Raw genomic sequence first — 26432 nt, forward strand, 5'->3', positions numbered from 1 at the left:
TGGGACCTATAACAATTAGTTTACTTGAGGTGCTCCTTATATCTAGGTAAGCTTTCCTTTCTAGAACCCCTGGAATCCTCCCCCAGAAACAGAATCCAGATGATTTTTGGTTATGCCTATGGGGCGACCCAACTGTGCCCAACAGTGCCCCATTATGACCCGCCCACACCACATAAAACCCTGGCATAAGAAAGAATGCAGCTCATAAATGCCCCAATGGAAGGGCGGGAACCTGGAGAGTGGGTATAGTAGGTTCCTAAGGCTACAGGGAGAAGCTGGCCATACACGGCCAATTCTAGCTGCTGATATTGGTCCTTTTAGATCGATTCGGCAGCTTATCTTCCCCTATATGGGCCTGAAATCGGGCAGATCTTGATCGGGCAAGTTTGATTTTTACATCGGATCGGGGAAACCTATTTCCGCCATTTTAATTCGATCATTTGGCCTAGGGCACAAGGATTGAATTTGACGGATACTGCCCACCCGTAGGTGGTCCTATCGGGAGACGATTCACTTCCTTGGCAACCGCGCCTAGCCGATAGCTCTTACAGTGTATGGCCCCCTTTACAGAGACTCAAGCCCCGGCCATTCTGCGGCTAATTAATCAGCTCCTTCTAATTTCCTAACTTGGCTCTTGGCTTAACACCCAGATATGAATTGCTATCATGTAAGTGTTGAGCAGTGACAGCTTTCTGTGCCAGGGTATCATTTATCCCCCAGAGGAGTCATTTGCCAATTGTCATTTTTTTTTTGGAAGGATAATATTCCCTTTAACTCTCGTAGTGCTCTGTCGTCCCTCTCTAAAGGTTGTAAATGGATTCGGTCAATCAATTTGTTACTGCAGAAAAAAAAAAGAAGAAAAGAGTTAATTGCCGGCGGCGTAATGAATGCCTTTCCCTTCCGGAGAGACTTGGAAACCAAAAGCCGCAGAAATGCGCTTTAATGGCTTTTTTTTATTCATTTTCGCCCCATAAGAAGACTTTCTGCGCCTGTACGATTGGCTGCAGCGCCGCCGCCGCAGCCCTGAAGGAGTTAAGGTCTTTAGCTTTCAATTAATGTCGCATGGCGTTTAGACTGCTGTAGAAAAACAGAGCCTCTTTTATTGATTGCAGTACAGCACAACCTTCCCCGGCGAGGGAGAAATGGGCTCGAGCAGAAAGGCTCAGGATTGGATTAGAGCTGCTTGCGGGGGGGACACGTTTCTATCTTTAGATCCCATTTTATTTTAGATTGCAAGCTCTTGTGCACTTATATATGTACGTTGGTTGGCTACTGTCCATTGTTAGCAGTAGAAGGAAATCTAACGTGAGGGTGAGTGGACACTCTGAGTGCAAGAACTATATTTGCATGGATCGTACTACAGACTCGCGGGCAAACGGGTCTGTGAAATGAAAATCATTTTTTTGGACTCAAACAGAATAAATTAGTGGTAGTAATGATACTTTGGGCATTTAGGGTGAGCACTAGTGGCTGTGCGTGTTTAGAGGTATGTTCAGAGCTCCTCGGGGGTGGGGTTTATAGATTAAATGCTAAGCCAATGGGTTAATGGTAGCCTTTGTGTATGACACACTCAATGGAACCTATTGTATGTAAGTGCCGTATTCAAGGCATCGCACAGAAGCTGCAGTTCCCTATCTGGGGGCTCCACGTTCACTGCAAATATTTTGACAGCTCCTTAAAGCCCCAAGACGGGCTCCCAAGAACATGTGGGTTTAGACCGTAATGGAATTCCAGTGGTTTTTTGGTCTTAGAATCTGACCATGGTAAAAGTCTAAATGAATATTATGGGTTTGCTACAGTAACCACGAGCTGCTCTTACTATTCCCTGTGTTTCATGATCTGATTCCAAATGTGACACTGCTTATACCCTACAAACACTTAGACATTAAGAGACATCACATGCAGGTTGGGCTTTTGGTGGTTGCAAATAGAAGTGACTGACCTGGGACCCGCACAGCAGCAGGTTCATGTATGGGGGGTACTGAGTATAGTTAGGAAAATATGTCAGCAGTTGGTCAAGATGGTGTCAGTAGAGCAAGATGGCAGCTGGTAGGCAAGGTGGAGATAGTAGGGCAACATGATGATAGCTGGGTAAGAAGGCAACAGCGGGGCAAGGTGGTGATAACAGGGAAAGACAGTGGCAATATGGCAGGGTGGTGTCTTTAGTATATTTAGTACAAGTAGTGCACCAGGAGAAAGTAGGGCAAAATGGTCTTAAAAATATAAAATATAAACAATAGGGCAAAATACACACAGTAGGACAAGGTGAAGACAGTATGGCAAGGTGGAGAAAGTAGGAAAAAATTAGACAATAGGGCATGGTAGGGGCAATAGGGCAAAATGGAGACAGTAGGGAAAGATGGAAACAGTAGGGCAAGATGGAGACAGTAGGGCAAGATGGAGACTGTAAAACAAGTTGGAAACAGTAGGGCAAGAGGGAGGCTGTAAAACAAGTTGGAGACAGTAGGACAAGATGGAGGCTGTAAAACAAGTTGGAGACAGTAGGACAAGATGGAGGCTGTAAAACAAGTTGGAGACAGTAGGACAAGATGGAGGCTGTAAAACAAGTTGGAGACAGTAGGGCAAGATGGAGGCTGTAAAACAAGTTGGAGACAGTAGGGCAAGATGGAGGCTGTAAAACAAGTTGGAGACAGTAGGGCAAGGTGGAATCACCTGTAGATGGGGAGCTCAACCCATTGTAAAATCACCTTTATAGGTGTCAAGCGCTTACAGTGGAAGAACTCTACCTTGTATAGGGGTACATACTGTATACATATGCAGAAAAAAGATGATAATAGTAGGAAAAGATGAAGGCAGTAAGAAGATATGGAGAAAGTAGGGCAAGATGGAGACAGTAGGGCAAGATGGAGACAGTAGGACAAGATAGAGACAGTAGGGCAAGATGGAGACAGTAGGGCAAGATGGATACAGTAGGGCAAGATGGAGACAGTAGGGCAAGATGGAGACAGTAGGACAAGATGGGGACAGTAGGGCAAGATGGAGACAGTAGAACAAGATGGAGACAGTAGGGCAAGATGGAGACAGTAGAACAAGATGGAGACAGTAGAACAAGATGGAGACAGCAGGGCAAGATGGAGACAGTAGGGCAAGAGGGAGACAGTAGGACAAGATGGAGACAGTAGGGCAAGATGGAGACAGTAGGACAAGATGGGGACAGTAGGGCAAGATGGAGACAGTAGAACAAGATGGAGACAGTAGGGCAAGATGGAGACAGTAGAACAAGATGGAGACAGCAGGGCAAGATGGAGACAGTAGGGCAAGAGGGAGACAGTAGGACAAGATAGAGACAGTAGGGCAAGATGGAGACAGTAGGGCAAGATGGATACAGTAGGGCAAGATGGAGACAGTAGGGCAAGATGGAGACAGTAGGGCAAGATGGAGACAGTAGAACAAGATGGAGACAGTAGAGCAAGATGGAGACAGTAGAACAAGATGGAGACAGCAGGGCAAGATGGAGAAAGTAGGGCAAGAGGGAGACAGTAGGACAAGATGGAGACAGCAGGGCAAGATGGAGACAGTAGGGCAAGATGGAGACAGTAGGGCAAGATGGAGACAGTAGGGCAAGATGGAGACAGTAGGGCAAGATGGGCATAGTAACACTTTATTTCAGTGCTGCCCAGCAGCAGGACCCATCAGTTGTTGTTGGAGTAGAACTACCAGAACTTCAGGTATCAAATAAAAGGGACCCACAAAACTGTTGTTTCTGGCATTCTGCATTCAGACCTACGTAACTGCAGTGAATGACGCTGCCACATTCTAGCAACTGAATGTATTGTTATACTAACAGCTATTTCTAATAGAGATGGATATATAGATATATCTGGCACTGATCTGGTGTTTAATGAAAATAATAGTAATTAGTAATGGAATAGTAAAAGTTACTTTATCATTATTATTTTGGCAAAACCTAAGCAGCTTGAGAATTTTGGGGTTAATTTTTTTCCCTTTTTTTTTTTGTTAAATTTCCAGGTTTGCTTTTTGGCCACAGGGGGGAGCTTGAGCCAAACTTACCGCGGCTGCTTCATTTTCGCACCAGCCTCATAAACTGTCTCTTTTTTCCTACAGCTGCACCTGTTATGTCCAAGACCTGGCCTCTGCCTGACAATTATTTGGGATTTCAAAGGACCAGAGACCTAGGATGAGGAGCGTTGTATTCCCCCACAACCTACTTTTCATCTTGCCACTTTTCTTTGTGTGCCCTGCTGCTCACCTTGACTTGGGGCAGAATCCTTGTACTACCCTGGTGCAGGGGAAATTCTTTGGCTATTTCTCCTCTTTGTCTGTCTTCCCCTTGAACTCGTCTCTGTGCTCTTGGATTATACAAAACCCCGACCCTAGGAGGTACACCCTGTACATGAAGGTGTCCAAGCCTTCAGGCGTATGTGAACACCAGCAGATACGAACCTCTCAGTTTGACTCGTTCCTGGAGTCTACCAGAACCTACTTGGGCATGGAGAGTTTTGATGAGGTTCTCCAACTGTGTGATAGCTCCGTCCCTTACGCCTTCCTGCAGTCCAACAAGCAGTTCCTTCAGATGAAGCAGACCCTTCCCAGGCATGAAGGGTCCCAGTTGCAGTGGAAGTCCATCCAACCTCAGGAGACCGACTTCTCATTGGAATACCTGGTTCTGGGGAACCGGAACCCCAGCAAGGCTGCTTGCCAGATGCTCTGCAAATGGTTGGACACTTGTCTAAGCAGCAGCAGCAGCCTGCACCCCTGTGGCATCATGCAGACCCCGTGTTCGTGCCACGACGGGGACGCCCAGGTGCCTCAGGGCGAGGTCACAGGGTTAACCAAGAAAAAGGAGGAGTGTGTTAAAAATGGAATATATCTGGAGAACTGCATCAGCAACTCGAGAGATGGAGCGCTGGAGGGTAAGTCCAGAAGTGCATGCAACTTTTTTCACCCCCTTCTTCTCTGCTTAAGACTTAGGTGCCCCCTTGTGCATTATTGTCTGTGCCGGATAGGGGGTCCTATGGGTGCAGAATGTAGCACCTACCTCTGTACTAGTATTTGCTGCTGGCTACAAGGAATTGTTCCCGTCCAGAAGTGCATGCAACCTTTTTCACCCCCTTCTTCTCTGCTTAAGACTTAGGTTCCCCCCTGTGCATTATTGGGCTCTACATCTTGTCTGTGCCGGATAGGGGGTCCTATGGGTGCAGAATGTAGCACCTACCTCTGTACTAGTATTTGCTGCTGGCTACAAGGAATTGTTCCCGTCCAGAAGTGCATGCAACCTTTTTCACCCCCTTCTTCTCTGCTTAAGACTTAGGTTCCCCCCTGTGCATTATTGGGTTCTACATCTTGTCTGTGCCGGATAGGGGGTCCTATGGGTGCAGAATGTACCACCTACCTCTGTACTAGAATTTGCTGCTGGTTTCATGGAATTGCTCCAGTCCAGAAGTGCATGCAACTTTTCTCTGCTTAGAGCAATAGTAAGACTTAGGTGCCCCCCTGTGCATTATTGGGTTCTACATCTTGTCTGTGCCGGAAAGGGGGTCCTATGGGTGCAGAATGTAGCACCTACCTCTGTACTAGTATTTGCTGCTGGTTTCTACATCTTGTCTCTGTCGGATAGGGGGTCCTATGGGTGCAGAATGTAGCACCTACCTCTGTACTAGTATTTGCTGCTGGCTACAAGGAATTGTTCCCGTCCAGAAGTGCATGCAACCTTTTTCACCCCCTTCTTCTCTGCTTAAGACTTAGGTTCCCCCCTGTGCATTATTGGGCTCTACATCTTGTCTGTGCCGGATAGGGGGTCCTATGGGTGCAGAATGTAGCACCTACCTCTGTACTAGTATTTGCTGCTGGCTACAAGGAATTGTTCCCGTCCAGAAGTGCATGCAACCTTTTTCACCCCCTTCTTCTCTGCTTAAGACTTAGGTTCCCCCCTGTGCATTATTGGGCTCTACATCTTGTCTGTGCCGGATAGGGGGTCCTATGGGTGCAGAATGTACCACCTACCTCTGTACTAGAATTTGCTGCTGGTTTCATGGAATTGCTCCAGTCCAGAAGTGCATGCAACTTTTCTCTGCTTAGAGCAATAGTAAGACTTAGGTGCCCCCCTGTGCATTATTGGGTTCTACATCTTGTCTGTGCCGGAAAGGGGGTCCTATGGGTGCAGAATGTAGCACCTACCTCTGTACTAGTATTTGCTGCTGGTTTCATGGAATTGCTCCAGTCCAGATGTGCATGCAAACTTCTCTGCTTAGAGCAATAGTAAGACTTAGGTTCCCCCCTGTGCATTATTGGGTTCTACATCTTGTCTGTGCCGGATAGGGGGTCCTTTGGGTGCAGAATGTAGCACCTACCTCTGTACTAGTATTTGCTGCTGGTTTCATGGAATTGCTCCAGTCCAGATGACAAAACACAGGTTTTCATCTGTTATTGGTTGGGGGGGAAAGAATGAGCTTGGATGGATCAGGGGGCGTTGGGTTGATTTGGTTTGCACAAAGCTGAAAGCCATAAATCCGTCCCTGAATATTAAACCACATTGTTATGCTAAAAATGGCATTGAACATTTTGTTCCTTGCCCAGGAACTGCCCAGCCCCTTCCCTGGGGGGTGAGGGTATCAACGGGGGGGGGGGATTGTGATGCATCAGCTGCGAGGCTTGCACTCTAAATGCAATTAGGAGCCGGGCTGTGTCTGACGGATGTAATTCCGCTGCGTTACTATACGGGTTTAGATTTATTCCCAGGGATAATGTGTGGGCGCCACAGGTGTCCTGGGCACAATGGGTTCCGACTGCAGAAGCATTTGCACCGTTACGCCCTGGAATGCATCGTCCCTCCCACTCATTGTGTCATTATCTAAATAAAGGGCAAGCAAACTGCTCCGCTGATGTAAATACAAGCACCTGCCCCCCCCCCCCCGTGCAACTGCCTCACTGTCAGCCCTGAGATCAAACCAACTGCCAGCTGTGCATCCTGGGATTGGTAGTTCACAAGAAAAGCAGGCAGAGGGGGGTTCTGATTTTATTTTGGTGCAAAACTGAAAGAATTGCAGATATTTACATCATACGCTGTGTTAGGCACCTCCATAGCGCTAATGGCACGTCCCCCAATACAACTATATAATAGATCATTAAAGGAGAAGTTAACCCTGCAGTTGATTTTGTTCCTGGACAGGAATTTTGGCAATGATGACACTGACCTCTGTGACCTCTGTGTATCCAGTTGGATGATAAATACAGAACAGGCATATACCAGGTTACATAGGGTTAAAAAAAGACCAAAGTCCATCAAGTTCAACCCTTCCAAGCAACCCCCAATAGTATAGTTACCATCTCACCCCAACCAGACTCATAATCAATCCCTGTGCTGGAGCAGTTTGCATCATGTTTCTGATTTATGCAGTAGAACATAGAAACCAGTGCAGTCTGCAGCATCTAAATGAAATGCTGCCCATATACGCAGGTTTAGTGGAGTCGGGGGCAATTAAGAGTCAAAAGCTGTAAACAAAAGTTGTCTGAAAGGTCGCATTAATGGGCAGGATGGGCTGTGGGGGTGCAAAATTAACCCCTTTTGTGCCGATGCAGAAAGCACTTGTACCCGGGCTATACCTGTTCTGCACTTTGTACCAGATTATAAGTCCGGTATCGGGTGCAGAGCACAGCACCTATGGGTGCAAGGCAAGCAGTACCCCCCATAGTAACACTCTCCAATACCCTGCCCCCCATACTAACACTCTCCCATACCCCACCCCCCATAGTAACACTCTCCCATACCCGCCCCCCATAGTAACACTCTCCAATACCCTGCTCCCCAAATTAGCACTCTCCAATACCCTGCCCCCCATAGTAACACTCTCCAATACCCTGCTCCCCAAATTAGCACTCTCCCATACTCTGCCCCCCATAGTAACACTCTCCCATACCCGCCCCCCATAGTAACACTCTCCCATACCCGCCCCCCATACTAACACTCTCCCATACCCGCCCCCCATAGTAACACTGTCCCATACCCGCCCCCCATAGTAACACTCTCCAATACCCTACCCCCAATAGTAACTCTCTCCCATACCCCACCCTCCATAGTAACACTCTGCCATACCCCACCCTCCATGGTAACACTCTCCAATACCCCACCCCCCATAGTAATGCTCTCCAATGCCCCGATCCCTGGTAACCCCCTCCTATACCCTGCCCCCCATGGTAACACTCTCTAATACACCAACCCCCATTTTGGGGCACCTGTAATGAGCAGTGACAGGAGATTTCATTCACAATGGGGGGTATAGGGCATTTTCCCCCAATGTTTAATATGCTTGGTGGAGAAACCATGTGCCATAAGTATTAGACTTTACACCTCTTCTCTTTATCCTCAGTGCATTTAGATGCTGCAGACTGTTCAGCATACAGGTTCCATTTATGCCTGGTTTTAAAGGGGTACCTCCATGTCTTTAGGTACATTAATGGGACCTTTGTTTATGGTTCCATTTAGAATAAAGAGGAATAATGTTTAATGGGTCATTATCACCATAATGCCATGTTTATTTTTTTTATCTCAGCCCACTGGGAGGTTCAACCTTTGGTCAGAACTCTTTTAGCTCATAACAAGGTTAGAGATCAAGGAAAACATTGGCAAATTAGTCACTCAGCTGTGATTCCAAGAAAATCTAGGGCAGTAAACAGGTTCCCATCTCAAATTGTATACATAGTGAATTGGAAGGTGGGTTTACAGGAGTATCATAGACAGTAAATAGACCTTCTCCCCATATCCCATAATTGGTCTTCAGCATGACCCTCTCCAAGCCCCATAGTTTGGGAACCCCTGCCCTAATGAAGGGGAGTTAGTTGACATCTGTATATTGTGCACTGTAGAGATACTGGAATAAACTTGATAGATTAACAGGTTTATGGAAAGTTATGGAAAGTGTCATTTCTGACTCTAATTTAACCAGAGGGCCATGGAGATAGTTAAGCGGCCAGCGTGCCACCTCCAGAGCCCACGTGCCTGGTACATCAATGTTTTCACTTTCCAAAGTGTCCAGGAATCCAATTATCTGAGCAGACAGCTCACCTCTGCGGTGCGTGCCTACAGGCAATCCCTAGCTGCTCTGCATGTGTCTTTGTGTTCGGCAGAAGCTTCAACTCATCCCATGTCATTAGGGTGATAATGATCCTCTCTGGGTGTTTGCGAGAACTTATTCTATATTTGCATCAGGACTTAAGAGGAATAAGGTTGCAAACAATCCCAGACTGGATCATTATCACCTTAAGGGTTTAGTTGGGATCTATAGTTCCGTCAAACCCACCACCTCAGTAGGATTAGCCACCACACTCTCTGTTGGCAAAGGAAGATTATTGTCCTATTTACAATAGCCTCCCTCCAGTTCTGGAAATGCTATGTTTCTGTTTGCTTGGCGTTATATTGTCATGAACATCTATAAATGTGAAGTCCATTGTCCAATTTATAAGAACAATTCATGACCATCTGAAGTCGGTAGCAGGTTTTTGGAAAAAAGGTCTTCACCCCTCAGTACTTTATTTTACCAACACAAACGAAGGGGAAGGGAATAAATACAACCATTCAAATGATTATGGTACTTGCTCAGTATCACTATTCCATCAGATTCTGTCCACATTCTTCAAGAGGTGGGGGTTGAGTTTAGTTTTGATGGATCTGAGCTTCCTTCAAAGAAAGAAGGCCGCCATTGAAGTGGGTGTTGTGATAAGACTTCAGCAGCAAGAAGGAATTTAAAAGTTAGATGGATTAAGCTATTCTGTACTTATTGGGGGCCATGATAAAGATGTAAACACTAGTGGAGTTGATCTTCATAAAGATGTGAACACTAGTGGAGTTGATCTTCATAAAGATGTGAACACTAGTGGAGCTGATCTTCATAAAGATGTGAACACTAGTGGAGTTGATCTTCATAAAGATGTGAACACTAGTGGAGTTGATCTTCATAAAGATGTGAACACTAGTGGAGTTGATCTTCATAAAGATGTCAACTCTAGAGGAGCTGATCTTCTCAAATGAACACAGGATGAATCTAGCAGCAGGGTGCCATAGACTGAAGAAGGGAGAAGGGCTGGACGGGAGCTGAAAGACTGGTTAGTAGAAGGTTTCAGTAGAGGAATAGGAATAGGATAATGGTATAGAGAGGTAGTTTAATAGTTTATTGAGGCAGAATGAGATAGGTCTTGGCCACAGTGCCAAGGAATAAGCACCAAGCTTTTACCATGGTGTTGATGTGACTAAATAATGAAATGGAAGACTGAGAGATTATCTAGGTTACCAAGCTGGAATGTAGACCAAATTACCTTTTTGCCCCAACTTAAATGTAAAGTGTAGATATTCTGTAGGGTGGAGGCAATTTAGGGTTGAGGACTGAGATGGTTCCTCTTGGCTGCGTTCCATTTTCATGTTACAGAATGGTGGATGTGGTTGAACACAGTGTGGGAGCACTTAATAAGGAGTCATTTGGCTGTTCTACTGGGGCGTCTCCTGCCTTGGCACAACTATGGATTGTGGGAACAGATATGGGGAGGTTAAAGAAACACAAGTTCTCTTTGCCTTCGCTGAAATTTTATAATGAGCTGAAAAGTCTTTGACATTTAATGGTCATAAATCTCAGACTCATCTGAAAATCCTTAGAGAAAAAGGACAATCAAAGGGAAAGTGAGCTTTTTCTGATTTTTCAGAACAGGCTTTTTATATGGAGTTGTGTCTTTCTAAAATGCTAATATGGTACTTTCTACATGTCTGTCCAGTGTCACGCAAATAGTGTCTCTTCCAGCCCAGCCCATGCAGAACACCCTACAGTAGTGTTACCATCCGGCTGGCAGTTTAGCTGCCCAACCAGTCAAGTTAGGCTTGATGGCAATGTTATTAATAGGGAGGAACGGGGACAGAAATAGATAGGCTGGTATTCTCCTCTCTCAACTCCCCGATTGCCCACTTCATTGGTTATCAGGTGACAGGTTGGGCAGTCAGGTTGGGCTGTCAATGAGTTTTGTACAAATGGAACCAAAGGCCCACAACTTTCTGCCTGGTCAAGGCAATTGTTAGGTAGAGCTCCCTTGTTCTAGAGTACACCCTGCTCCCTTGTTCTAGAGTGCATTCTGCTCCCTTGATCTAGAGTGCATTCTGCTTCCTTGTTCTAGAGTGCACCCTGCTCACTTATTCTACAGTGCACCCTGCTCCCTTGTTCTAGAGTACACCCTGCCGCCTTGTTCTACAGTGCACCCTGCTCCCTTGTTCTAGAGTGCACACTGCACCCTAGTTCTAGAGTGCACCCTACTCCCTTGTTCTAGAGTGCACCCTGTTCCCTTGTTCTAGAGTACACCCTGCCCCCTTGTTTTAGAGTGCACCCTGCTCCCTTGTTCTAGAGTGCACCCGGCTCCCTTGTTCTATAGTGCACCCTGCTTCCTTGTTTTAGAGTGCACTCTGCTCCCTTGTTCTAGAGTGCACTCTGCTCCTTTGTTCTAGAGTGCACTCTGCTCCCTTGTTCTAGAGTGCACCCTGACCGTTGTATGTCACACACCATGGCAAATTGGCACTAGTATGGATGAGTCCAACTGGTAAAAACTGTTGTGTATGGCATTTTAATGGTTGCAATTCTGCACCCATTTTTGCACCAACTGTTCATACATGAGCCCTAAAATACACTTTTTATTTGTTTTGGTCCTAGTACATTTCAGAATAATCCACCAGAAAGCTTTCTGCTTAGTCTCAATGTGGAGCCACTGGGCCTGTGTTCCTCAATGTAGTAAATAGCTTCACAACAATCTATTCATTTACTTTCCCTGCCTTTAGAGGCCGCGGGGTTTGCCGTGACTGAATGACATTTACCAATCATTCGTTATTATTATCTTGGCGCAAGGAATATGATTCATATTTGCCGAGAGGCGACCAAAACGGCCCTAAAGCGTTTCCCCATGGCCGGGGGCTGCGCTTGCTCGTTAACCTTTGCTCATCTTAAGGTTTATGAATTGTTTTGGAGCAGCAGATTCATATTTGACTCATTAAAATAATCATTCTAATGGATTTCCTTTATTTAGGGAGATATTTATTGCACTCGCTCGCCCTGTCGGGACTATTTTTAGAGATGAGCAATCAAACCCATAGAGGCAAGTTTCTCAAACTCACCAGAAACTTTAGTGTTATTGGTTTAACTGTCTCAGCGCCAAGGTCCCGTACATAGATCAGATAAATGTTGTCTTTTCGCTGTACAGAAGGGATAATAATGTGGAAACGGACCTTGGGACATCTTAGAAGGAACATTATGACAGTTCAGAATACATTGTCTCTTTATAGATAGAACTTACTACGATGTCAATGACTCAAATTATATATTGTCTTAGGTGATGTCATCAACAAGCCCTTTGAAGTCACCACCATGTTGATGACACAGTTATATATTGTCTTGATTGCTGTCATCAAGGAACCCTTTGTAAGTCACACAAATCAAACATTGGTTAGAGTGATATCATCAACAAGGCCATTGTGTTATATTGAGTGATATCATCAACAAGGCCATTGTGTTTATTGAGTGATGTCATCAACAAGGCCATTGTCTTATATTGAGTGATGTTATCAACAAGTCCATTGTGTTATATTGAGTGATATCATCAACAAGGCCATTGTGTTATATTGAGTGATGTCATCAACAAGGCCATTGTGTTATAATGAGTGATGTCATCAACAAGGCCATTGTGTTATAATGAGTGATGTCATCAACAAGGCCATTGTGTTACATTGAGTGATGTCATCAACAAGGCCATTGTGTTATATTGAGTGATATCATCAACAAGGCCATTGTGTTATATTGAGTGATGTCATTAACAAGGCCATTGGGTTATATTGAGTGATGTCATCAACAAGGCCATTGTGTTATATTGAGTGATGTCATCAACAAGGCCATTGTGTTATATTGAGTGATGTCATCAACAAGGCCATTGTGTTATATTGAGTGATGTCATCAATAAGTCATTTGGAAGTTACTACTTTGTCGATGACTCAAATGATATATTGACTTAAGTGATGCCGTCGACCATCACTTTTTGAACTTTCCACCTTGTTGATGATAGTTATGTATTGTCTTGCGTGAAAGCATAAACAAGCCCTTTAAAGTTAACGCCATGTCAAGTGTTGTCATTGATGATGCAATTATATATTGTCTTAAGTGTTGTAATCAACAAGACCTTTGAAAGTTACCTCTATGTTGATGACACAATTATATATTGTCTTGAGTGCTGTCATCAACAAGCCCAAGTTGCCACCATGTTGGTTACACAAATAAAATATTGGTTTGAGTGATGTCACCAACAAGGCCATAGAGTGGTCATCAACAAGCCATTTGAAAGTTACTACTTTGTTGATAAGTCACATTATATATTGACTTAAGTGATGTCGTCAACAAGCCCTTTGGAAGTTACCACCCTGTTAATGATCGTTATGTATTGTCTTGCTTAATATGATAAAGAAGCCCTTTATAGTTACCACTGTGTTGATTACACAATTATATATTGCCTTGAGTGTTGTCATTGATGACACAATAATATATTGTCTTAAGTGTTGTAATCCACAAGCCCTTTGGAAGAGCGCAATTATATCTTGTCTTGAGTGTTCATCAACACGGCCTTTTCAAAGTTACCACCAAATTGATTACACAAATTAAATATTTTTTTGAGTGATGTCATCAACAAGGTCATCATTGTGTTATATAAAGTGGTCATCAACAAGCCATTTGGAAGTTGCTACTTTGTTCATGAGTCACATTATATATTGACAAAGCCCTTCAAAGTTACCACTGTGTCGATTACACAATTATATATTGCCTTGAGTGGTGTCATTGATGACACAATAATATATTGTCTTAAGTGTTGTAATCCACAAGCTCTTTGGAAGGGGTGCAATTATATCTTGTCTTGAGTGTTGTCATCAACACAGCCTTTTCAAAGTTACCACCATATTGATTACACAAATTAAATATTTTTTTGAGCGATGTCATCAACAAGGCCATCATTGTGTTATATAGAGATGTCATCAAAAAGCCATTTGGAAGTTACTACGATGTTGATAAGTCACATTATATATTGACTTAAGTGATGTCGTCAACAAGCCCTTTGGAAGTTACCACCCTGTTGATGATAGTTATGTATTGTCTTTATTGATATCATAAACAAGCCCTTTAAAGTTACCACTGTGTCGATTACACAATTATACATTGCCTTTAGTGTTGTCATTGATGACACAATAATATATTGTCTTAAGTGTTGTAATCCACAAGCCCTTTGGAAGGGCGCAATTATATCTTGTCTTGAGTGTTGTCATCAACACGGCCTTTTCAAAGTTACCATCATATTGATTACACAATACATTACATATTTTTTCGAGTGATGTCAACAAGGTCATCATTGTGTTGTACAGAGTGGTCATCAACAAGCCATTTGGAAGTTACTACAATGTTGATGGCTCAAATTATATATTGACTTAAGTGAATAAGCCGTCAAGAAGCTTTTTGGAAGTTACCACCCTGTTAATGATCTTTATGTATTGTCTTTATTGATATCATAAACAAGCCCTTGAGTGTTGTCATTGATGACACAATAATATATTGTCTTAAGTCATTAACAAGCCCTTTGAAGTGACCACCATGTCGATGAGTAAATTATATATTGTCTTGAGTGTTGTAATCAACAATCCCCAATCCCCAACAATCAACCACAGGTAAAGGTGCCCATACACGGCCGATTGTAGCTGCCGATATCACTCCCATAGACCAATTTGGCAGCTTATTGGCCCGTGTATGGGCACTAACGACCAGCCTGCCTGACTGACATCTGGCCTGAAATTGGCCAGATATCAATCGGGCAGGTTAAAAAATTTAGTTGGATCAGGGACCGCATCAACGAGCCAATGCGGTCCCCGATCCAACTAAACTGACTGCGCCTATTCTGGTCCCAGGGCCAAATTACCGAATTGGCCTAAATTCACCCGATATCGCCCATCTGTAGGTGGGGATATCGGGAGAAGATCCGCTCACTTGGTGAGCTCGCTGAGCGAGCGGATCTTCACGTGTATGGCCGTAATTTGTCATGGCTGTTCAGTGGGTGGACACTCATGACATTTTAGCTGTGGAGCTATTCACTTGCAATTACCCTGCTGTAAAAATCAGAGTATTCATGTTGTAATCCTACTGTTCCAATGGGACCGGTGCCTATTGCAATACTAAAGTGTTTGAAGTTGAAAGTGCAGAAAGTTGCAGTTCTATCTTCTATTTTTCCGCGGCGAATTTTTTCATCCATTTTGCAAAACAATCCGCCAATGGCGAAACGCGGAAATTTGCCACAAATCCATGCCTGGCGAAACATTTCGCCCATCACTAGCTGCATATAAAAGGGTGCCCCCTTGTGTAGCCCTATCCTAGGAACATGGCTAGGTGTTAACTCCAAAGATTCTGTACACTTTTCAATGTTAAGAAGGACAAATCCCCAAATCAACCATCACACTATGCTCTGCTCTTGTGCCTAAGGAGCCTGAATGCTTCAACGTGGTGAGTGGTGGAACTATCGGGTATAAATCCTATTAGTTTGGTGCTTTTTCTTTTTTTGTCCTGCTCAGTTGTAACATACCGTAGGTTTTAATTTCCTGCCTCAGAAAGTTAATCAGTGGGGTCTGAAAAGGCCCACGTTGCAATAGAATAAAAGGTCACCACGGCTGTCAGCTTCCATTTGGTATCAGCAGGTACAGCGGATCACCCCTGGGCTAGTTATTTCTGTAGGGACATGATAAACATCTTCTTGGGAAGTTTAACTCACTCGCGGCCTCCTGCTGTTCCTCGCCATGTTCCTGCAGAAAAGAGACATCATTTATTATTCCTATTAGAGCGGTTTTAACCCGCGATGAAACAGACAAGCGCTTACTGCTCCAGGAATGAAGGCTTTGTCTTCTAAGTGGCAGTTACATTTATTGTATCTAAGGGAACCTCTCATCTTCAGCGTATCAGAAGCCCAAAAGGGCAAAGCTTGAAATGGGGACTATTGGGCCGACCCACAGAAAGAATTAAATGTTGCGCCACAGGGTGGTCTAACCCTACCAAAGCACTAATACTCTGAATGGTCTATCTGTCAATCTTCTAATCCTCTTATTGGCTAAAGGTTGGATCAAGATTGCTCTAGTTAAGTTGATCTTCTAATCTTCCTACCAGTGAATGCTTGGTTTAGTTATGTCAACCTTCTAATCCTTTCATTAGCTTAAGTTTTGGTCATTAGCTAAAGTTTGATCTACAGTATATCAAGCTTCTGATTCTCAAACTGGCTAAAGTTTGGTCTAGCAATGTTAAGCTGATAACCCTGCCCTACTGCTTCAGTCTTGCTACTGTTATCATCCTGCCTTACTGACACCACCTTGCTTAATCATCCTGCAATACTGGGATCAAATTGTCCTACTGGGTCCATCTTGCCTACTGTCTCTATCTTGTCCTACTGTCTCCATCTTGCCCTACTGTCTCCATCTTGTCCTACTGTCTCCATCTTGACCTACTGTCTCCATCTTGCCCTACTGTGTCCATCTTGCCAACTGTCTCCATCTTGACCTACTGTCTGCATCTTGCCCTACTGTCTCCATCTTGCCCTACTGTCTCCATCTTGTCCTACTTTCTCCATCTTGCCCTACTGTCTCCATCTTGCCGTACTGTGTCCATCTTGCCAACTGTCTCTATCTTGTCCTACTGTCTCCATCTTGCCTTACTGTCTTCATCTTCCTCTACTGTCTCCATCTTGCCAAACATTCTCCAACTGGTGTAATACTTATACTACTTGTGTTTCTGTCACCATCTTCCCCTTTTATGACCATCTTGCCCTTCCCCACAATTTGCCCTACTGTCGCTGTCTTTTTGTACTTTTAGTATCTTGTCCTACTGTCTCCATCTTGCCCTAATGTCACAATCTTTCCCTTCTGTATCCACTTTGTCCTACTGAACACCATCTTGCCTTACTGTTATCATCCTGCAATACAGTGATCATATTGTCCTACTGTCTCCACCTTGTCCTAGTGTTTCTATGTTACCCTACTGTCACCATCTTATCCTACTGTCACCATCTTGCCTTATTGTCTCCATCTTGCCCTACTGTCTCCATCTTGCCCTACTGTCTCCATCTTGCCCTACTCTCTCCATCTTGCCCTACTGTCTCCATCTTGCCCTGCTGTCACCATCTTCTTCTTCTGTTTCCACTTTGCCCTACTGTCTCCATCTTGTCCTACTGTCTCCATCTTGCTTTATTGTCACCATCTAATTGTTATTCTTCCCTACTGTCAGTATTTTGCTCCAATGTTGCCCCCATAGCCTTTGGCCTTTGGCAGTAAGTGCAGGGCCGGGGGCCGCTCCCCACAATCGCTGCTCTGGACACCGGTTTCTCCTCTCTGCCATACAACGCACTTGCCTGCAGTAAAGCACTTTATATTACGTGTATAAAGCAAATTACAGTGCAGTGTTGCTCGTTCCGGCAAGTTACAGTTTTGTGACAGTCCAACAGCACCGAGCCGCTACACAATGCATAAATGCCTTTGCTTTATCAAGGGTATAATATTTGGGAAATTCTCTTTTTGATTTCTATTATTTTGCTTTCCTGAGTGTTTTTAAATGAGCGAATATATCTGCGAGCGCTTGTTTATTGCTGTTTGTTAATACGGGAAATGCTTTATAAGCCACTCGGAGAGCTGGAGGAGAAGGCAAACAATTCAATTTGCTCATTTTGTTCCCTGCCTTTTGACATAAATTGTGAGATGTGTGTGATTTTTAAAAGCTTCTACTTTGCTACAAAAACACTCGGCTCCTTCCATTGTTTTTCATCTTGGAGGCAGTTTATAAAATGCTAAACTCAATAAAGTTCCCTTTGATACAAATGTTTTTAAGGCAAGAATATACCATATACAAGGAAGAACTTTGTGTAAATAGAGAGTAAACTATGAGGGTATGGCTTATTGGGTACCTTCTTTGTATAACTTTATAGGTAGAGGATGGAGCTGCCATATTGTTTCTCCAAGTACATTCCTTCTCTGTATATTTGTAGTTATACATATGGGTAGGGGGTGCCATAGTGTTTCCCTTATACAGTACAGTATGGGGGTACAGCTTATTGTGTGCCCAGAACATTCCTTCTCTGTATATTTGTATTTATACATATGGGTAGGGGGTACCATAGTGTTTCCCTTAGAAAGTACAGTATGGGGGTACATTGTGTGCCCAGAACATTCCTTCTCTGTATATTTGTATTTATACATATGGGTAGGAGGTGCTATAGTGTTTCCCTTAGACAGTACAGTATGGGGGTACAGCTTACTGTGTGCCCAGAACATTCCTTCTCTGTATATTTGTAGGGGGTGCCATAGTGTTTCCCTTAGAAAGTACAGTATGGGGGTACATTGTGTGCCCAGAACATTCCTTCTCTGTATATTTGTATTTATACATATGGGTAGGAGGTGCCATAGTGTTTCCCTTAGACAGTACAGTATGGGGGTACAGCTTATTGTGTGCCCAGAACATTCCTTCTCTGTATATTTGTATTTATACATATGGGTAGGAGGTGCCATAGTGTTTCCCTTAGACAGTACAGTATGGGGGTACAGCTTATTGTGTGCCCAGAACATTCCTTCTCTATATATTTGTATTTATACATATGGGTATGGAGGTGCCATAGTGTTTCCCTTAGACAGTACAGTATGGGGGTACAGCTTATTGTGTGCCCAGAACATTCCTTCTCTGTATATTTGTATTTATACATATGGGTAGGGGGTGCCATAGTGTTTCCATTAGACAGTACAGTATGGGGTACAGCTTATTGTGTGCCCAGAACATTCCTTCTCTGTATATTTGTATTTATACATATGGGTAGGAGGTGCCATAGTGTTTCCCTTAGACAGTACAGTATGGGGGTACAGCTTATTGTGTGCCCAGAACATTCCTTCTCTGTATATTTGTATTTATACATATGAGTAGGAGGTGCCATAGTGTTTCCCTTAGACAGTACAGTATGGGGGTACAGCTTATTGTGTGCCCAGAACATTCCTTCTCTGTATGTTTGTATTTATACATATGGGTAGGAGGTGCCATAGTGTTTCCCTTAGACAGTACAGTATGTGGGTACAGCTTATTGTGTGCCCAGAGCATTCCTTCTCTGTATACATTCACTTAGCCATAGACACTAGAGTATAAGGGTATAACCTATGGATATGTGTGTATGTTTGTTTGCGGATATTGGTAAGAGCTGCCTTAATATGAAATGATGGAATGCTGTGGGGGTAGGTGACCCCTTCTCGGCATATCCCCCTATAAGTAGCTGATAAGGAACACGTACATAGGATACCCTAACGAGACAGCTCATGTGGTGCCTATTAGCTACTGATTTGTGTTCTTCTTCAGTTCTGGCCATTCTATCTCCTTTTTCATTTTATCCTCACGTTACAAATGTCCAGAAAAGATCCTTCAATTAGGTCCTCTGAGATTTGGCCTCTGGAAATGACTTCTTGGCTTGAGCTGAAGGAATGAGCTGAGGAACATGTGAAGGTGGCACCAAGTCAAGGGTGAGGCGAGAGCGTTGCCTTCACTGCGCCCTCCCCGTGTTCCGAGATTCTTTATCAATCGCTGCGCGGCGACCCGGTCACCGGAACCCTCCGTGGGGAATGGATTCGCTTTCCACTCAACCCACCTTGGGGAAATACAGATGATAAAAATAGACAAATCAATAAGAAAAAATAATATCCTCAATAGAAATGCTCCAGTGAGCGGTTTCTACAGAAACCAAGGAGATATTGTTGGATAAAGACATTTTCCAGACTTCCGAATATGAGTTTTATGGACTCATTTTGTTTTATTCTTCAATATTTCAAATTTGACTACAAATCGAATCATTTCTTGATTTCGAAAATAATTTTTAATTACTTTTTTACTACAATTTCTATGTTCAAACCAAGACCCGATCATTTTTATACAAGTATCGGATCCCTTATCTGGAAACCTGTTATCCAGAAAGCTCCACATTACGGAAAGCCCGTCTCCCATAGACTCCATTTTAATCAAATAATTCAAAATTTAAAAAAAAAAAAAAATCGTATTCTCTACAGACCCAACGGGGCCTAAAGATAGTCACGATAGCGAAGCGTGAATGAATAACGAACTTTTCGTAGTCGTTGCAAAAAGTCCAACTTTTTTGTGGAATAACGAACGTACCACGAAAAAGTCGTGAAATTTTAACGAAGGTATCGTGGATATTATGAAATGTTCTAGAAGTTAGAAAAAATAAGAATTTTTCTCAATCGTAGTCAATCGTGCTTTAATGAATGGGCCCCCAAGTTGAAATTTTTTTTAAAAAAATTCAATATTGGTTGTTTTTTTTTGTTTTTTTTGTTAAATTAACCATATTCATATACATTCCTTGTGAACTGCTAATCCCACAGCCATTGAATAGCCAAATCCTGTTGGGAATAGCCTAGAACATCTCCATTGAGTTCTTAGGGAATCCCCCCATGACATCAGATCTGCCAGTTGAAAGCCGTTCGCTAATTGACCCCCCGACACAGATGCACTGAGGGTTCAAGCCCGGCCTGTGTGTTCTTATTCCCAACAAAGAGAAGGAATTAATTGGAATGAGAAAGAGTTGCTGAGCCTTTGGGGACGCGCTGAATGTCCCTTTTGGGAAAAAAATTTAAAAAACTCACTTTGTAAGATGTAAGTTAATGTTCTGTGTGGGGGCGACTGTGTATATTTAATAAGGAGAAAAGTGTGTGTGATCATACGGCGCCCCCTCAGGTTGGAAATCTTTGATCATTGTCTTTCTTAGGCAGGAATAATGTAACTATCAAACAGGCTGATGAGCTCCCATGATGCACTGCCCTCCAGATACTTTCTCCTCCTCTCTGATTTATCCCTTTATATTCTCACACTACTGACTGCCTGGTCTCATTTGGTCTCAGCTCCATACAACATACAGCATTATTGTATATTACCATTGGTGTATTATAAAGGAGATGCTATACATTGTAGGGATAATAGGGAAAATTAATGTTTATTTGATATACAGGTCACAGAACCCCTCAGTGACTTCTAATATCCTTATCATTTACAGTAGGGGGTACATTATCCCTTATAATACATGAGTGATACTCAGAGTTCCCTGTATAACTCAGCCTGCAGCCTTGTGCCTTTATATGGGCACAGAACCCCTCAGTGACTGCTAATATCCTTATCATTTACAGTAGGGGGTACATTATCCCTTATAATACATGAGTGATACTCAGAGTTCCCTGTATAACTCAGCCTGCAGCCTTGTGCCTTTATATGGGCACAGAACCCCTCAGTGACTGCTAATATCCTTATCATTTACAGTAGGGGGTACATTATCCCTTATAATACATGAGTGATACTCAGAGTTCCCTGTATAACTCAGCCTGCAGCCTTGTGCCTTTATATGGGCACAGAACCCCTCAGTGACTGCTAATATCCTTATCATTTACAGTAGGGGGTACATTATCCCTTATAATACATGAGTGATACTCAGAGTTCCCTGTATAACTCAGCCTGCAGCCTTGTGCCTTTATATGGGGGGCACAGAACCCCTCAGTGACTGCTAATATCCTTATCATTTACAGTAGGGGGTACATTATCCCTTATAATACATGAGTGATAACAAGTTATGCCTTTATTTTAACCTTTGTCCTTCTGGAAGGTTCATTTGAACCTTGGACCTGGGTCAGAAGTCTTCTCTTCCCTAAAAAGAAACTCTTGTTCCCCCTCACACCATCGCTCAGGTTTCCAAAAAGAGAATATGGAAGAAAGCGACTGATTCTACCCACCCAACGTATAAATAGCTCTTGGGCTTTCCCAGCAGCACAGACTTCTTTACCTTTATGTTCACCTACAAATTCTCTCCTCCTTGTAGCTTCACACCTGATAAAGACTTCATGAAGAATTGAATTCATGTATTAATTTAATATAAAGGTTTATTCCTTCTGACTCCGCCGCTTCTCCCCGGGACTAACGAGACAGCGAGCATCTTGTTCTCGTCCTAGGAAAAACGGTTAGAAGTATATTATTGGAGTTTACGCGTCCCGAGGGGCTGCTACACCGGAGGGGGGGGGGGCTCGGGAATGGGGGGGTCTGCACTTTTGTTGGGAAGAGAGTGGGAGTAGCATTACATTCGAGAGCAGGAGAGAGCGTTCTAAATGCTTCGAAGAGCATTTCTTGAAGATGAAAGCGTCTTGGGAGACGTAAAAGCCCTGCTGTGCCAATAATGAAGCAAACCTGGTAATTGTATAATGCTATGAGTCTCCGTGTATCATAGGGCTGGGGAATAACTATAGCTGCTTCATCAGTCAGGAATGTGATGTGTGAAAGGAAAAATAATCCCTCTCTGCGCATCCCATTTCGCAAGTTTCAGCAGAGACACGCCATAAGGGTCGGCTCTCTATACTCAGAGGAAGCAACTGAGAGAACTTCATGTACATGATTTTTTTTTCCCCCCGGTTCATTGCTGCTTCTTTTATCCTATTGCTGTAAAGTTTTGGAGAAAAGTTGTAAATAAATTATCATATTAAATTGAAGCAGAACAAATACGGGCAGGTGGCGGGCCATGAATCATGCAGACACGGAGCTACAATTGCCAACTGATCTGGGATTAAGTGTAATAGAACAGTTTCAAACATCTTCCCAGCAAAGAGGTCTTCAGGGTCTCCGTTGGGTTATTAAGTGATCGAATCACCATTGGGTTGTTATTAAATGATCCAGATCCAAGTTTGATATAAGTTTGTTATTGAGAATTCCTGTTGATTACCATTGAGTTGTTATTGAGTGATCCAATCAGGTTTATTATTATGATTCAGTTGTTCACCATTGGGTTTTTATTGAGTGATCCAATCAGGCTTGCCATTTGGTTGTTATTGAGTGATAAAATTAGATTCAGCATTGAGTTTTTATTGAGTGATCCAACCTGTCTCACCATTGGTTTGTTAACTGAGTGAACCAGCCCGGTTAATGATTGCTTTGTAACTAATTAATCCAATCAGGCTTTCCATTGGGTTGTTATTGAGTGATAGAATTAGATTCACCATTGGGTTTTTATTGAGTGATCCAAACAGGCTTGCCATTTGGTTGTTATTGAGTGTCAGAATTAGATTCACCATTGGGTTTTTATTGAGTGATCCAATTTGTCTCACCATTGGTTTGTTAACCAGCCAGGTTAATGATTGGTTTGTTATTGATTGATCCGATCAGGCTTTCCATTGGGTTGTTAATGTGTGATAGAATTAGATTCGCCATTGGTTTGTTAACCAGCCAGGTTAATGATTGGTTTGTTATTGATTGATCCGATCAGGCTTGCCATTGGGTTGTTAATGTGTGATAGAATTAGATTCACCACTGGGTTGTTATTAAGTGACCCAGTCACGTTCCCCATTGGGTTGCTATTGAGTTGTTCATATATTCATGTAGAAAGACATGAGAATATTCCACTGAGAGAAGGAAATATTTCACCAAGTCCAGCGAACCCTACACCAGACTTGTACCAGGATGTTAATACGAGTCATTTAGTAGTTTTTCCCTTAACTTAAAAGGGGTGCTATTAAGTGATCCAATCACACTTGACATTGAGTGATCCAGTCAGGTTTGCTCTTGAGTTGTTATGTAGAGACTCAATTAGATTTAGTACAGGTATCGGACCCCTTATCCGGAAACCCATTATCCAGAAAGCTCCGAATTACGGAAAGCCTGTCTCCCATAGACTCCATTATAATCAAATAATTAGGATTTTTAAAATTGATTTCCTTTTTCTCTGTAATAATAAAACTGTACCTTGTATTTGATCCCAACTAAGATATAATTACCCCTTATTGGGGCAGATCAGCCCTATTGGGTTTATTTCATGGTTAAATGATTCCCTTTTCTCTGTAATAATAAAACAGTACCTGTACTTGATCCCAACTAAGATATAATTACCCCTTATTGGGGCAGAACAGTCCTATTGGGTTTATTTAATGGTTAAATGATTCCCTTTTCTCTGTAATAATAAAACAGTACCTGTACTTGATCCCAACTAAGATATAATTACCCCTTATTGGGGCAGAACAGCCCTATTGGGTTTATTTAATGGTTAAATGATTCCCTTTTCTCTGTAATAATAAAACAGTACCTGTACTTGATCCCAACTAAGATATAATTAATCCTTATTGGGGCAGAACAGCCCTATTGGGTTTATTTCATGGTTAAATGATTCCCTTTTCTCTGTAATAATAAAACAGTACCTGTACTTGATCCCAACTAAGATATAATTACCCCTTATTGGGGGCAGAACAGCCCTATTGGGTTTATTTCATGGTTAAATGATTCCCTTTTCTCTGTAATAATAAAACAGTACCTGTACTTGATCCCAACTAAGATATAATTACCCCTTATTGGGGGCAGAACAGCCCTATTGGGTTTATTTAATGGTTAAATGATTCCCTTTTCTCTGTAATAATAAAACAGTACCTGTACTTGATCCCAACTAAGATATAATTACCCCTTATTGGGGCAGAACAGCCCTATTGGGTTTATTTCATGGTTAAATGATTCCCTTTTCTCTGTAATAATAAAACAGTACCTGTACTTGATCCCAACTAAGATATAATTACCCCTTATTGGGGGCAGAACAGTCCTATTGGGTTTATTTAATGGTTAAATGATTCCCTTTTCTCTGTAATAATAAAACAGTACCTGTACTTGATCCCAACTAAGATATAATTACCCCTTATTGGGGGCAGAACAGCCCTATTGGGTTTATTTCATGGTTAAATGATTCCCTTTTCTCTGTAATAATAAAACAGTACCTGTACTTGATCCCAACTAAGATATAATTACCCCTTATTGGGGGCAGAACAGCCCTATTGGGTTTATTTCATGGTTAAATGATTCCCTTTTCTCTGTAATAATAAAACAGTACCTGTACTTGATCCCAACTAAGATATAATTACCCCTTATTGGGGCAGAACAGTCCTATTGGGTTTATTTAATGGTTAAATGATTCCCTTTTCTCTGTAATAATAAAACAGTACCTGTACTTGATCCCAACTAAGATATAATTACCCCTTATTGGGGGCAGAACAGCCCTATTGGGTTTATTTCATGGTTAAATGATTCCCTTTTCTCTGTAATAATAAAACAGTACCTGTATTTGATCCCAACTAAGATATAATTAATCCTTATTGGATGCAAAACAATCCTATTGGATTTAATTAATGTTTTATTCATTTTTTAGTAGACTTAGGGGCACATTTACTATGGGTCGAATCCGAGTCCGAATGGAAAAAATTCGGATTGGAAACGAACGTTTTGCGACTTTTTCGTATTTTTTGCGATTTTTTTCGGCGCCTTTACGACTTTTCGGAAATTATCGCGACTTTTTCGTATTTTTTGCGATTTTTTTCGGCGCCTTTACGACTTTTCGGAAATTATCGCGACTTTTTCGTTACCAATACGATTTGCGCGAAAAAACGCGATTTTTTCGTAGCCATTCCAAAAGTTGCGATTTTTTCGTAGCGTTAAAACTTAAAAGGCGCGACGTTTTGTGCAAGTTTTAACACTATGAAAAAAATCGCAACTTTTTGCGCAAGTTTTAACGCTACGAAAAAATCGCAACTTTCGGAATGGCTACGAAAAACTCGCGTTTTTCCGCAAAAATCGTATTGGTAACGAAAAAGTCGCGATAATTTTCCGAAAAAAACGCAAAATACCGATCATTACGAAAAAAACGCAATCGGACGCATTCGGCCCGTTCGTGAGTAAGTAAATGGGCCCCTTAAGGTATGAAGGTCCAAATTACGGAAAGACCCCTTATCCGGAATACCCTTGGTCCCGAGCATTCTGGATAACGGGTCCTATACCTGTATTTGGTTTTTATTGAGTGATAGAATTAAATTCACTATGGGGTTTTTATTGAGTGATCCATTATGTCTCATCATTGGTTTGTTAACTGAGTGATCCAGTCAGGTTAACAATTGGTTTGTATATGAGGTATCCAATCAGACTTGCCACTGGGTTGTTATTGTGTGATAGAAATAGATTCACCATTGGGCTGTTATTAAGTGATCCAGTCAGGTTCACCATTGGTTTGTATATGAGTGATCCAATCAGGCTTGCCATTTGGTTGTTATTGAGTGACAGAATTAGATTTCCCATTGGGTTGTTATTAAGTGACCCATTCAGGTTCACCATTGGGTTGCTATTGAGTTTGAAGGAAATATTTCGCCAAATCCAGCGGACCCTACACCAGACTTGTACCAGGATGTCAATTTAGTGTTTCCCTTAACTTAAAAGGGGTGCTATTAAGTGATCCAATCACACTTGACATTGAGTCGTTATTGAGTGATCCAGTCAGGTTCGCTCTTGGGTTGTTATGTAGAGACTCAATTAGGTTTAGTATTTGGTTTTTAT

The 26432-nt window shown here is 42.6% G+C and overlaps 1 protein-coding gene across 5 annotated transcripts in view; it reads left to right on the top strand.

Moving 5' to 3' along the window:
• adgrb1 (adhesion G protein-coupled receptor B1) overlaps positions 1-26432 on the top strand; it is a 387039-nt gene that overhangs the window by 125285 nt on the left and 235322 nt on the right. For all 5 annotated transcript variants that reach the window (XM_031903763.1, XM_031903765.1, XM_031903764.1 and 2 more), the window contains exon 2: positions 4087-4895. In XM_031903763.1, coding sequence (XP_031759623.1) covers positions 4160-4895 — 736 coding nt within the window. In that variant the 5' untranslated portion in view covers positions 4087-4159. The remainder of the gene's footprint in view (positions 1-4086; positions 4896-26432) is intronic.

This window comes from Xenopus tropicalis, chromosome 6 (assembly GCF_000004195.4).
Source record: "Xenopus tropicalis strain Nigerian chromosome 6, UCB_Xtro_10.0, whole genome shotgun sequence".
Classification (NCBI taxonomy): domain Eukaryota; kingdom Metazoa; phylum Chordata; class Amphibia; order Anura; family Pipidae; genus Xenopus; species Xenopus tropicalis.